Raw genomic sequence first — 14,824 nt, 5'->3', positions numbered from 1 at the left:
AGTAAGCTTTTAGAGGGGGTGCTAAAAAGTTCTCAGCCCAACCAAGAGGAGCATGATGGTTCAATCAAATGATCTGAAACAATGTCAAAAAACAAACAAACATAGAATTTCGTTTCTGAAAATTGGCACTTAACAAAATAACACTCTTTTCAGCTATAGTGTCAATATAATGCTCAGAATGTAGGAAGTTGGTTTGGTTGGGCTGAGAACTTTTCAGCTTCCCTTGTATTAGTGAGGAAGGGGAAAAAAAAGAGCCCAAGAGCTTGTCTCAATGGGCAACTATAACAATGGGCTGGATGGCCCAAGTAGTCGCCCATGCGGAGACAGTTTACAAGGGCATGGGGGAGGTAGTAGGATAAGAGTGGATAAGAGGTAGAAAGGAGGGACTTGGTTCCCGCCAGGAAGGGATGGGTGGAGCAACAGGAAGCAGGGCATGATGGGAGGGGATTAGAGGTTGCAAGCCTCCGAGGAACAGTGTGCATCCCTGTCCCTCAGAGGCAACTTTCCCGCACACCCTCCCCTTTGGATTTTGGGTTCGATCCGGTGATTTGGAGGGTTTAGGGTTGTTGCAACGGTGGTAACCCGAGCTACAAGGTTTTGGCTCATTTGAAGATGAGCGGGTATTTGGCAGTCAGCTCAGTTGAGTGGTGATGCCGTGGGTCAGGTGACCCTGTAAGGGGGGGGGGCATGGCAGTCCATGCCTACACCCCTAGGCTCATCTGGGGATGAGCGGTTAAGGGGAAGGGTGCTCAAGTGAGCGAATATGTCTTGAGGCTCATGGCATGGAAGAGGGGCATGGAGATCCATGCCACCCCTTAGACTCTTGCTGATATGGCAGGGTCAGGGGAATACAACTGTGAGTTTTTGTAAAATTGCAATGTCTTGTAGCTCGGGGTGAAGCAATTGTTCATTGCTTATTGGTAGTCCCAATAAACAAAGCTGCGGCCTGATTATTACCATCAATAAAGTGTCTGTGTTTTATTTATCGTTGACATTATTGCTGAGGATATAAGTGCGTGAGTATAACGAGGGGGTTTTGTATTCAGGGGGTTGGTGATGGGTTAGAGGGGGGGTGGTGAGGGGATGACAACTTGGCCATTCCAGATCCATATGTTATTGTAATAATCTCAAAGCAAACTGGATTCTAGAAAAACAGGTATTTGAAGGAGTAGAAGTATTTTCAGCCAGGGTTCTTTCCTGTCCTTATATATACACTTGTACACTGTTCTTCGTAGCTGTGTAAGATTTATATTGCAGGTTTGTCATTCTGTAGTAAGCAGTTTACCCACAGGCACAAAATAGGAATAATCCTTTGTTAGACAGCTGGGGTGGGCAACTCCGGTCCTCGAGGGCTGGAATCCAGTCAGGTTTTGAAGTTAATGGTAATAGCAGCACCAGTGTCTCCAATACAGAAACACTGTCACTTGCTCACAGTATGTAGGTTATATACTGTATTCTCTAATAAACAGTGTCTATGATTGACACTTTTGTTGTATATCTGTACTTTAATTTGGTCCTATCCAACTTCATTATGTATCAGAAAAAATTAAGATATTGTTGGCACATATTTGTATTCAGATTTAAAAGGCTATATATCTAATCTAATCTTCCATTTGTGAGTTGCACAAACCTATACAAACTCAAGGCGACAGATCAAAGAGGAAGTGGGAAGGTAGTAGGGCATGAGAAGCAAGGGGAGGGGCCTAGAAGTAGGGGGTGCAGTATAGAAGCTGAAAACAGTTAAATGTCAAAGAGGTGGGTCTTTAGGTTTTTCCTGAATGTGGTGTAGTTTGTCTCTTTTCTGATTTCTTCTGGGAGGTCATTCCAGGTTTTTACCCCCAGATAAGTTAGCATAGAGTGAAAAATTTTCTTGTAGTGGAGGTTTTTTGTGGATGGCAGGTTTAGTTAAATTCTGTTAAGGATTCTTCTTGATGTCGACCAAACAGTAGAGAATAGTTGGATAAGAAGGGCAGCTGAGTTTCCATACAGAATCTGGTGTAGGATACATGAAGTTCTGAAAATTATTTGGGATGATATTGGAAGCCAGTGTAGTTGCCTGATGAAGGTTGTGATTGAATCATATTTCTTTAATTTGTAGATTAGTCTAACAGTTGTGTTCTGGATGAACTGCAGTTTGTGGATAAGAGTGGTGTTGATGCCAAGGTAGGTGGAGTCGCAATAGTCCAGTTGTGGTAAGACCATCATCTGAACGATCAAAGCAAAGTGATGTGGGTGGAAGTATGGTCTTGTAAGATGTAGTTGGCGCAACTGTAGATGGTCTTTTTCCGAAGGTTAGAAATTTGTGGTTCCATTGTGAGAGTTGCTATAGAAAGGTATGGAGACTAACAAGCAAAATTACCCCGCCCCTCCTCTTTACTAAGCCCCGGTAGAAGTTTCTACCATGGACTGGAGCACTAAATTCTCTGATGCTGCTCCAACTCTCATAGCGATTCTATGAGCGTTGGAGCAGTGTCAGAGCATTTAGCGCTCTGGGCTGTGCTTGAAACTTCTTCCACGGATTATCAATTTCAGAAGCACAAAGAATGCAGGCTATAGACCACCTAATGCTGCAATTCTTAAAGCCAACTGATGATGAGGGATTTATCTGTTCTTCCGGAAAGTCTCATTATCATTATCATTAATCTGTATGGTTTTAATGAGGCTGATGAGTTTATATTATGAAGCATGATAAAGAGGATTACATCATCCCCAACTAATTTCTGAAATAAATTAAGTATCTCAAACTAGAGCCACAAACCTTAGTGATGTTCTGTAAAAACGCTTAGATTAATATAGGTTTGCAGTCATTTAGGGACCCTTTTACAAAGCCATGGTAGCAATGCTGTCACGGTAAATGTGTAGCTTGATATGATTAATTTTGCAGGGTATGTGAACCTAAGAAAATGATATAATTCTCAGCTATAAATTATATTTCATGCTGACCTCTGAAAGGCTCTGCCCAGCTAGTACTATTAGAAACCTGAAACAAAGAAATTAAGTATTCCTTTCAGAGAATACATAAGATAGCTGGTATTGCCTCTTCCCTTGTTTAAAAGCAGACTGAAAACCCACCTTTTTGATATAGCCTTCAATGCTTAACCCTACTCCTCTGCTCTCCAACCCAGCCAACTGATTAACAGTTCTCCTTAACTGTATCCATGACATCCTGTTTGTTTGTCTTGGCTGTTTAGATTGTAAGCTCTTTCGAGCAGTGACTGTTTTCTTCTTCTTTGTGACTCTGTACAGCACTGCGTGCATCTGGTAGTGCTATAGAAATAATTAGTAGTAGTATTGGTATCAGTGTCAAAGAGAATTTTACTCTACCAAATATGCATGATAATATAAGTTGCAGCAGTGTCAAACAGAACTTTATAATCCAAGCTATGAACAGCAAACAGAGGCTGGAGTAGAACAAAAGGACACAGGGTATGGAGCAAAAGTGTTCATTATCTAAGCCAGGGGTGTCCAACCTTTTGGCTTCCCTGGGCCACATTGGCTGAAAAAATTGTTTCTGGGGCTGCACAAATGCGCAAACGCTGCAGCAAGACAGAGGAGGGAGCCGGCAAGACGGTAAACATCTGGGGGCAGCAGAGGAAAACACTGCATCGCCCTCGACCGGGGCCGCACAAAATACTTCACGGGGCCGCAGGTTGGACACCCCTGATCTAAGCCATCAAAAGCTGGTATGAGACAAAAGGGATACTATCTACCTGCAACTCCCTAGACAATGACCCAGCAGAGGCAATTCTTATGTTCTTAAAATCCAATCAGGGCTCTGTCCAACTAGGATCACCTGTAACCAGCCAAATAAAATTACATCACTCACCCAGAACAGAAACCAATTTGAATTCCTGAATTGTGATTGGACCTGACTTCCATCTCCTATAGTCCATAAAAAGGTAAGATTCACCTAAGCTCCTCCTCTTTTTGGATCACTTCTGTACACCTGCCCACCTTGTTGGACTTCTCATCTGCACCCTAGACTCCATGTTCCACTCCCCAGTTATTCTACAACTGAAGAACTTTCTTCCAGCAAGGGACCATCATCATTTCAAGCTAACCTCTGCAAACAACAGACCTCGCTCTTCCTTCTAACAAGCAACAATAAGAAGAAATAATATTTTGGGAGTCTTTATCAGAGTGAGTTACTTTCAATCCAGCTTAACAATATTTGATCTTATGGCACATTTCCCTTGTTTAAAGATCCGTAAATTGTAACTAAAATTATTGCATTGCCTGCGTAATCTTGCAAATAAACTTGCTCTGTAAAAATTAAATTCTAGTTCTTCCTTAAATGCTCTTAAACATCTGTTCTTAAATATTACACAGAGCCAAGTTATAAGTAGGTAATGCCTTCCCCAAATTAACATCTATTTATATTACGGTATATATTCTTCTTGTTATAAATATACTGAAGCCCGTAGGAATTTAATAGGCTTCAGTACATTTACCGTGGCAGCATCACAACCGCAGCATTGTAAAAGGGGCCTTTAATGTTTATTGGGGAAACCTTCCTTGACTGATGCTCTTTACAGGTAGACATCCTCCAAGCAAGGATACTAGGATCAAAGTTCAACCTCTTGCAGTTAATATCTCTTCCTTTTAAGCAATTAATTACTAAACATCAATTTCCTACAGCAGCATATGGAAAAAATTCTGTGGCAAGAGTTTTCAGGTTCTGAAGAAAAGATTTTTAAATTATTTGGTAATACAGCACATTTGCATAAAATGGTTTTTTTTTCTTAATATGTATAACAACATACTTTACATTAAAAAAAATAAATTGGTTTTCCAATCTTACTGGTGTAACTAGAGTGTTGTTGTTTTTCTTTTATTATTTTCTCCATTGTTTATCTTAGGTCTTAATTTTCTGCAGTTCTATCAGGATTATGATCCTTGTGTTTCTCTAGTGTGACAATATTATAGTGTTCAAACAACAAAAGGCACCCCTGTACTTTCAGTAATCTCTTGTTGACTGAGGTGTGCTCAGAACCATTGTTAGGTAGAAAGACTACAAACGGGGGTTCTCTGAGGAAGCTGGTCTGACGAAACACATCAGAACCCAATATTGCTTGCTTTTAAAGATCACTTTAGCAGCCTCAGCTAAGTACCCAGTGAGGGGATTTGAGAAAGTTTATATTTTTCAAAGAAACAAATAGTAATGATTTATTGCTATGCTATCTTGAAAGACTGCTTGCTGTGCAATGACAGATTAAGGAAGCTGCACTTAGGGGCTTGACCCCGTTTGTAGTCTTTCTACCTAACAATTCTGAGCACATCACAGTCAATAAGAGATTACTGAAAGTACAGGGATGCCTTTAGTTGTTTGCAAAATTTTGTTATTTTACCTTTGGCTCACCTGTTTATTTTTAGATTTTTCCCAGTAGTTTGCTTTGGGAATATTATAGTGTTTACCCCCCCCCCCCCCTCTTTTACTAAGTCATGGTGGAAGTTTCTACCACAGCCCAGAATGCTAAATGCTCCAACACTGTACTAATGCTCATAGAATTCCTATGAAAGTTGAAGTATTTAGCATTCTGGGCCATGGTAGAAACCTATATCGTGGCTTAGTAAAAGAGCTGGTGACGTGAGCAGGAGCTTGTGAACATTGTTCAATTTAAACCCCAAAATTGGGTATATTGCTCCATTTTTTGAGGCTCAACTATCCCCCTGAAGACCAACACTATAAAACATTATTGTTTACTTTTCACTATTTTCTTGTGTTGACCAATGGATTTTTTGTATTTTAGTAAAAGAGAGACATAGTTTTTGGAGGATAAGCTAAGAGCTACTGTATTGTGACTTTTGTATACAGCTCTCCTGACATCAGTGTCTCACCCAACTATGCAATCGGTAAACATATAGAAGATAAAAGTTATATGCTGGGATTCTGTGCACTATGAGCAATTCTCTAAAAGCACTATGAGCAATTCTATAATAGCAATTGCTACTTTAGAATACTAGTTTAAGTCCACAGTGGTGCACCTAATTTAGGCATCAGCACCTATGCTAGCTCAACGGCTGTTTGTACCTAACTGCAGGCAGCTAGGCAGAACCCAAGTACAGTATGTTAATGCTAGGCACACCCCTGATCCACCATGCTCCTCCCAGGTCCATCCCCAGCAGTTGTGCCTGATGGATTTTGCACATGCAATTTGCGGAATCCTGACTAAAAGCAGTTACAGACAAAACTGCTAATTAGTGCCAATTAACACCAATATAGTTAAGGCCAATTAAAAGCTAATTATTATAAGTCACATACATAACTGACACTATTCTCTGACTTGCATACTAACCTTTGTGCACTAAGTATGAAATTTGTACACACAAGTTTATAGAATTAGGGGATTTATTACCAAGCTAAAACCTAAGTGGTGTAGATATTAAAACAGACAGAACTGAGTTAACATTCCTTTCATACCGCATGCTCTTGCATGTTTGTCTTCATCTTACAGATTATAGGAACAGTATTGGTGAACATCAGATTGACAGTTTACCCTGCACTACAAAATCCCTTGTGTTTCTGGCAGCGAAATTGTAGAAGTAGGAATTAGGACAAAAAGATGCTCACCAGTGTTGGATGCAGAAAAGATAGAATAATACATTGAAGAATGCATGTAATGTGTAAAAATTATTTGTCTTGCCCCCCTCCTAAATAATTATCTCTAGGAAGCATTTTCTATCTGTACCATTTCTCATGGGGGTTTCCTTTTTCTTTTCCCCTCCCTCGGAGGCTTTTAACTTTCCTTGACAGTTGTTTTACTTTCACAGAATCTCACCTTTTTCAGAGGCTTTCTAAGGCTTCATTCTGCTGCAGGATCAGCAAAATACCTTTTTGGCTGGAGGAGCCAAACAAACCAGTCTCTGGTCCTATCCCCAAGCTCTCTAATTACTATGTGGGGCAATACACAGCCTATCCCATTCTGCTAGCAGGCTCTCCATTAATCTCATAAGGTCTTCTCATGTTCTCTCCTCCCTCAAATGCTCTCTTAGGCTTTGCTGTAGTTAGGATCTGTTGTATAACTAAGTAAATTTAACTAGTTACTCTACTTAAAGTTTTGTAACATTTACTTGTAAAGAAGTACAGGATAATATTTCTTGCTTTTACTTTTATTGAAGCAATAAGTTTGCCAATTTCACTACTTTACTCAGTTATATCTGATGCTTACAAAAGTAAATAGTAAAAGCAGAAGTGAGATGTAAATAATGATTGTCAGTAGACCAAATGAAATAGCAAAACTGGAAACGGGATTTTGCTATTGTAAACCTCATCATTAAAACAGTGGATCATCTTATCTTAAATTTTGCTGTTCAGTGAATATAGCCTCTAAGAACAGTGGAGATATCTGTGTTTGTTGAACTGGCTATTGGTCTCCAGACAAAGAAAACAGTGATGAGCTGGGTCACTTTAAAGCGGTGATGAAGCTGCAGCTGGTAGCAACTCTTGGGGAACAGACATATGTCTCTATCACAACAGACAGTTCATCCCATGGAAAATTATATATGGGAGTGTCTGCCCACTGGATTTCTAGAGTATCTGGAGAGGAAGCTGGCTTGCCTGAATTTAAGACTGAAGGGTTCTCACAAATTTGATGTTCTTGCATCAGTTCTCAAAACAGTTGCTAGCAGATAAAGAATTGTTAGAACAGCAACAGATAATAATTCCAGTTTTGTGAAAGCCTTCTTTGTAATTGGACAGCATGACAATGATAATGAAGATAAAGAAGATACAAGTGATGAATTAGACAGCACTACTGTACTTGTAATGCAGATGATAATGACAATAATGAAGATAAAGTATTCAATGTTATCCAGAAGTAAAGTATTTCTGGGATTTCCTTGATATAAACCTGTGGATTCAGTCAGAAGACAACAGTAATATTGCAACATTTGAATTAACTTTTCATCAGTGTTGAACACCTTTTAGCTGTAATGGATTAATGACTTACCAACACACTTGGATGAGTGACCCTAATTTAAAAAAAATGAATTGTACTAAAAGCAAATTGAATTGAATTGTATTGCAATAGTTATTGAGATAAAAAAATAATTGAATTAATTGTACTTGTGGTGCATTTCCTTTTTACTCAAAAGTACAGTACTGTAATAACTTTTTTTAACTTTAACTTAAGTGCATTTTTTAATGTGTTCTTTATTGTACTTTTACTTAAGTATTAAAATATACATATAATTTTACTTAAGTACTTTGACCAACACTGGTTAGGCTCTCCTTTAATGTCAGAGGATCTTGTCTTTTTTTCCCTCAGAGGTTCTCTCAGGCTTCAATTTGTAGCAGCCTCGCCTTTAACATCACAGGATTTTGTCCTCTCTTCCTTCAGAGGCTCTCTCAGGCTTCACACTGTAGTTAAGCTCTCCTTTAACCTCATAAGATATTGTCCTCTCCTCCCTCAGAGGCCCTCTTAGGTTTCACTCTGCAGCTGCCTCTTCAACCTCAGAGGATTTTGTCCTCTAGGCTCTCTCAGGCTTCCTAGAGAATGACACAGGGAAAAAATTGTCCCGTTTCTCACGGGTCTCAATATCTGTCCCTTTTCCTGTTCCATTCCTACAAGCTCTGCCTTAACTGCACAAGCCTCAAACACTTATGATTTTAAAGTTTATTGGAAGCTTCTGTACTGCTACTAATGACAGGGGAGTGAGTGTTCCAGGCTTGTGCAGATAAGGACAAAGCTCGCTGGGACGATATGGGGATATTTAGATCCCACGGGACTGGGAAAATTTTGTCCCCTGTGTCATTGTCCTATTCTCCCTCAGAGGCCCTCTCAGGCTTCTGTAGCAGCCTCTCCTTTCTCAGACTTCATTCTGTAGAAACCTTTCCATTCACCTCATAGAGAAGCCAACATTTCAAAAACATTAAGGGGCGCTAAAACCAACAGAAATGGCATCTTCTCGGACACAAGTCAAGTAGTCCGTTCAATATTGGGGGGGGGGGGGGGGTTTCAAAATCAAACCCCCACAGAGCTGGCTCCTCCGTCGACCTTCAAGCATTTCCCGCCTCTTTGGGCTCCGAGATCTCGCGCCGGCTGCGGCTCTCGCGAGACTTCCCGCAGACACTCTGGGGGCGTCAACATGGCGGAGGCGGAAGGGGAGAGCTTGGAGTCCTGGCTGAGTGAGTAGGGCAGGGTGCGGGGGGACAGGGAGGCTGGCTGGCTGGCTGACTGACGTAGGAGAGTCAGGAAACGAGCGAGAGCAGGTGACGCCGCTGTTGCTGCCCGCGTAGCCAAGTGGTTGAGGCGGCAGCGCAGAGCCCTCTTTACCCTCCGGGAAGGCTGCGGAGGCCTGTCGCATCCTCTCGGTAACGGGGACGCTGAAAGGACTCCTCCTGTCTCGCCCCGCGGAAGGGCAAGTGCAGCAAAGCGTTGAAATGAATTCCATCCCCATCTCCCTCGGAGGACCAGCTCTTCTCGGGTCACTTGTGTGATTGTAAAGCCCGGGGTTCCCTTTTGATTTTTAAACTTGATTGTTTATTGATCCAATTACCTTTTACAATACTCTTTTTGAAACCTAGAAACCCTTCCCCCACACACTAGTGCCACTGTCCAAGACTTCCAGAGATACCAAGTTACCCAGTTTCAGCCTTGAGATTTTCGGACAGTCCTGGATTTGTGACCATCCTGGTGCATTATGGGACATGCAGCACTTATTTTAGTGGGCAGGAATGGACAATACAAATCCCAAACTGCTTTGGGATGTAAATTCAAAACCCGGACTGTCCCAAAATATCCAGCCTGGAGCTGGGTAACTCACACATCTCCTACATAGTTTCGTTGGCTTCGTCAACTCCGTTCAGTCAGGTCTCTCCTAAATTGAAACTCCTTACATATCCTTATACATTCACTTGTCATTTCTAGATTGGACTACTGTAACTCATTACTAATTGGACTTCCACAATACCAGTTGTGCCGACTTCAGTGTGTGCAAAACACTGCACTCAGGCTTCTTTACTGTCTTTCAAAATTTGACCTTATAACTCCTCTTCTCAAATAAGAACATATACTCCCAATCTCATTTAGGATACCTTTCAAATATAATACTCTCACTTTCCAGATTCTGACCTTATTTTTATCTAGTCATTTGATTTCTTATTCTCCTCGGAGAAATCTTCGCTCCTCTAAAAAGCATATATTGTCCATTCTATCCTTCCATCAGATGTTTCTGGACATACACAGAGATTCTAGTTTTCCTGTAATGGCATCTACACTCTGGAACTCTCTTTCACTTTATTTGCGTTCTGAAAAATCCAGGCATTTAAGTCTCAAATGAAAGCTTATTACTTCAAAATAGCATTTGATCCCGATTCTTGATAACTCTTCTTTACCTTAGGGCCATCTGACTTGGATCCTGATATACAACTATAATTTCCTCCTTTTTGTTCCATTCCTATGTTTTTTACCTTAAGATTTTGTAAACTTTCCTGCCCTTGTTCCCTATCTATGTCATTTCTTTGTTAACCTGTTATTCCTTGTTTGTTTGTTTTGGTCTTTAATTATTCCCCGTTGTTTTTATATATTATCTAAACTGCTTTGATTTGACTTTTATGTCAGTAAAGTGCGGTATATCAAATAAAATAACTAACAGCACAGAGACACAGAATCAAAATACAGTTAAACCTTGGATTGCAAATAACTTGGTTTGCAAGTGTTTTTTGCAAGACAAGCAAAACATTTCATTAAATTTTAACTTGATATACAAGCATGGTCTTGCAATACAAGTACATACAGTATACACACATCACAACTGAGCCGATGGTTCTTCTCTCTCTGACACTGCAAGAGTGTAGTGACTGTTCTAAACAAGCAAAGTCTTGTAATACGCGTACATACAGTGTACATGCATCACATCATCACAACTGAGCCGATGGTTCTTCTCTCTCTGACACTACAAAAGTGTAGTCACTGTTTTAAAGGTGTCGGAACAAAAGCACGCCGGACAAATGGGCGCTGACAAATTGGAGCGGACAATTGATCGCAAGATATCAGTGCGCCGCACAAAAACCTTATTTTAAAGGGCTCCGACGGGGTGCGTGTGGGGGAACCCCCCCACACTTTACTGAATACTGTTCGCGCTGCCGTGTTGGGGGATGTGGGGGGTGTAACCCCCCACATTATACAGAAAACTTAACTTTTCCCCTAAAACATAGGGAAAAAGTTAAGTTTCCTCTAATGGGGGGGATTACAAACCCCCAAAACCACCCCCAACGACAGAGCGAACACTATTTAGTAAACTGGGGGGGGTTTCCCCACACACACCCCCGTCGGAGCCCTTTAAAATAAGGTTTTTGTGCGGCGCACTGATGTCTTGTGCTCAATTGTCCGCTCCAATTTGTCAGCGCCCCTTTGTCCGAAGCGCTTATGACTGTGAACCGTTTTAAATGAGTGAGGTCTTGCAATACAAGTACGTATAGTATTTTGTATTAAAGATTTTGGGTTGTGGAACGAATTGTCTGAGGTTCCATTATTTCCTATGGGAAAATTCGCTTTGATATACAAGTGCTTTGGATTACAAGCATGCTTCTGGAATGAATTATGCTCAAAAACCAAGGTTTTACTGTAAATGCTTATTTTAGAAAAGCTGCTTCTTTTACTGTTTTCAAAGACATTCTGTTTGAATGTTGCTATTCTTTGTTCTATATGATATTTTAGTTCTTTTCTAACTGATTTTTACCCCCTCTTTTTCTAACCCATAGCTTGGGTTTTAGCTCTGGCATCCGCGGTAACTGCTCTGACGCTCATAGGAGTTCTATGAGCACCGGAGCAGTTACCGCCACTGCCTGTGCTAAAATCCACTCTATGCATTATTAAAAGAGGGGTTTAGTTTGTAAACCACCTTTTTATGTTTTCAAGAAAGGTGGTATGTCAAATAGAATAAACCAGTAGTCCCCAATCCTGTCCTGGGGGACCCCCAGCCAGTTGGGTTTTCAAGATATCCCTAATGAATATGCATGAGAGAGATTTGCATACCTGTCACTTCCATTATATGCAAATCTCTCTCATGCAACTTTCATACTTTGTACACATCATGCAAAGAGGAAGATCATTAGAGAAATATATCATGCTTGGCTAGCCTGAAGGTCGGTACAAAAAAGGAACAGTGACAATATGATGGACTGATATGATAACATCAGTGGATTCCCCTCTATCAACAATGACTGAAGTCTGAACACAGCTCAGAACAACTATCCATATGATTGCCATGAGTCAGTGTCGATAAGATAGCAAATAACAGCAGCAAAAATTCAGGCCTGGCACTGAACAGAAGATATGTAAATAGGGCCTTTATGGAGAGAAGCTGAGGCAAAAGTCTTCTGATGGGATCAAAGACAGGAAATTATGGTGGTTGCTGCTAATGAGGCTAAGGAAAGGAAGGTTTGACTACTATAATTGGGAAGGCCATAGCCAGAAAGGAAATCCTCATGCTAATGGCAGTCTTGGTTGGACCATGGAAAAGGAGAATATCGGGAGGGATGGAAGACATCCGATTCAGTGGGAGAGCAGCACCTACCTCTGTTTGGCTTTGCTACTGAGTTCCTGCTTTCACTGCAGCACTTGAAATATTCAGTACATTTTCTATTCATTTTCAATATGTTCCATTTTATCTGACTTTTCAATTATCCGACAGAGGGCCGGTCCTGTTTATGTTGGATAATTGAGATTATATATATATTATATATATATGTATATAACTTATATTTATCAGTACTTTTAAGTACAAAAAAATTAGAGCCTAATATCAGTAGAAGTTGGAGTCGGACAGTAGAAAAAGTAGAGGAGTTAAAGGTTTGGTGTACTGACTCCACAGCCCTACTTTTCTCTGTTCATAACAGAAAATCTTTGCATATAAGACTAGGTTTGGATATTAGTACACAGATGAAATTACTGGGCTCACAGATAAACCTGAGGATTATATTATGCTGTTGGCCTGCCTGTTCTGAAAACATTTTTTATGCTTATTTGAAAATCTTTGTATTAGACTATATCAAAATACAAACAAAATAGCAATAGAACAAAGAAACAGATGTCTGAATTACCAAGGTTTGGAGTCTACTCTTATAAACCCAAACCTGCAACCTTAAACAGTTAAACAAAATAACCAAAACCCTCCCCTCCTTCTCCATCCAAGAGCTCATATGGTATCATTGGGACCAATGGGTCTTCCCTGCAATATATTTAAAACAAGACTATGAGCCTTGGGAGATAATAACTAGGTGTCCAAATGGATAAGAAATGTTTTTACCTCTGGAGGATAACTATCCCCATTGGATTCCCACAACATTAATACATGAAGCTTATTTCTCCAAAACAAACATATCAGTGGGGAAGGCTGTAACCAATGATTAAGTATGCATTTTTTCCCCAGAATGTAAACGTTACCTAAGAAAAGTATTTTTTATTTTGACCTCGGGCTTCCAGTTGAACAGATTTATTAAAAATAATCCCCTCTGAGAAAAAAATAATTGGATGACCTATTGTTAAGAGCAGTGCCACCCAGAAGTCCAGTATCTTCCAACAGTGCCATATACTATACCTAGAGGAGTTCTCCATCTCTTGGCATTTCAAATAGATAAGGGTATTGGCACAGCCAGCCATAGGCCTGTTTCTGTGAAAGTAGACCCTTTGTATGATGCAAAAATGACATTCCTGAAATTCAGTATTATGTACTACTCCAGGTAATGCATTAACAATATCTTGAACAAGAGTTGTAAGACATGGGCATCTAACATACACACTGCGGCAAGTATAGTAAAACCAGATATACTGATATCACTAATGAGTGAAACTGTGAACTTCAAACACCCATAACCATCAGTGCTTACTGGGGTATGAATATCATCACAAGTTCACAGAAAACTCCTAACAGGCATTTTAGTAAAATGCTGAAAATAAACTATACTCAGACTTATATATATTGCAAAAATACTTAACTTCACCCAATGGGAGCACAGCCGTTTAGCTAGTCAATGCTTCCTCAAAAGTTTGAAGACTTTTGCATTCCGGTATCTCTATTTCAGCAACTTTTAATCGCCTGTTGAATGATATCAAACAAAAGGTTTTTAAAGCCTGCACGATCTATATTTATTGAGCATATCATCATTTATAAACCTAATGTTATTCTGTTGATTTAAATAATCCCATTACAGTTAAAACATAATTTACCTAACAACTGACTGCAAGATTTCTCAAAGCTTTCGTCGTTGTTAGCTTACAGCTGATTCTGCTACTATTAAAAAGATGGTGGCGGTTTTTCAAACAGACGCCATCATCACACCCTATCAGCAAGTGACACATCATCTCTTGCCCAAAACTGATTGCCCTTGCATCATTATTTGATTTTACGTTAATTCTATATTCATCTGTAATAATAAACCCTAAATACAAAGCTATTAGCTTCTGACTTGACAATCGATTGCTTATTTAAAGACTGCCTTTTATACTATCTCACTGTGCACTTCACTCCAAAAGTGCGTCGGCATCTTTGCTCTTAAGCGGTGTGCACATCCACAACTGTGAACTCATAATACAGAATTATTAGCTTCTGTCTAGTATCTTAATTGACAGTTAATTACTTGCATAAAGTTTGCCGTCAGTTCTGGATCACTGCTTATTTCATTCTAAATGTACATCAGCAGCTTTAGTTTTAAGCGGTATGTATATTATTCTGTCGGCTGACTACTGATCACCTCCCTCTCAAAATGGGTTTAACGTGAACAAGAATACAGTGTTTATTCTGAATGTAATATCAAACTGAATTTTAACTCCAAACAGGCTGATGTTTAACTAATTCTTTATGGAAAAACACTGTATATGTC

General features: G+C 40.0%; 1 protein-coding gene across 7 annotated transcripts in view; it reads left to right on the top strand.

Moving 5' to 3' along the window:
- Positions 1-3,782: 3,782 nt before the first annotated feature.
- Positions 3,783-14,824, top strand: part of GGA3 (golgi associated, gamma adaptin ear containing, ARF binding protein 3) — an 81,039-nt gene continuing 69,997 nt past the window's right edge. For 4 of the 7 annotated variants that reach the window (XM_033961032.1, XM_033961033.1, XM_033961031.1 and 1 more), the window contains exon 1: positions 9,004-9,127. In XM_033961032.1, coding sequence (XP_033816923.1) covers positions 9,088-9,127 — 40 coding nt within the window. In that variant the 5' untranslated portion in view covers positions 9,004-9,087. The other 3 variants (XM_033961034.1, XM_033961035.1, XM_033961037.1) reach the window with 3 other exon arrangements.

This window comes from Geotrypetes seraphini, chromosome 10 (genome assembly GCF_902459505.1).
Source record: "Geotrypetes seraphini chromosome 10, aGeoSer1.1, whole genome shotgun sequence".
NCBI lineage: Eukaryota > Metazoa > Chordata > Amphibia > Gymnophiona > Dermophiidae > Geotrypetes > Geotrypetes seraphini.
Note: the sequence above shows the minus strand (reverse complement) of the source record. Positions and strands in the feature narration are given on the sequence as shown.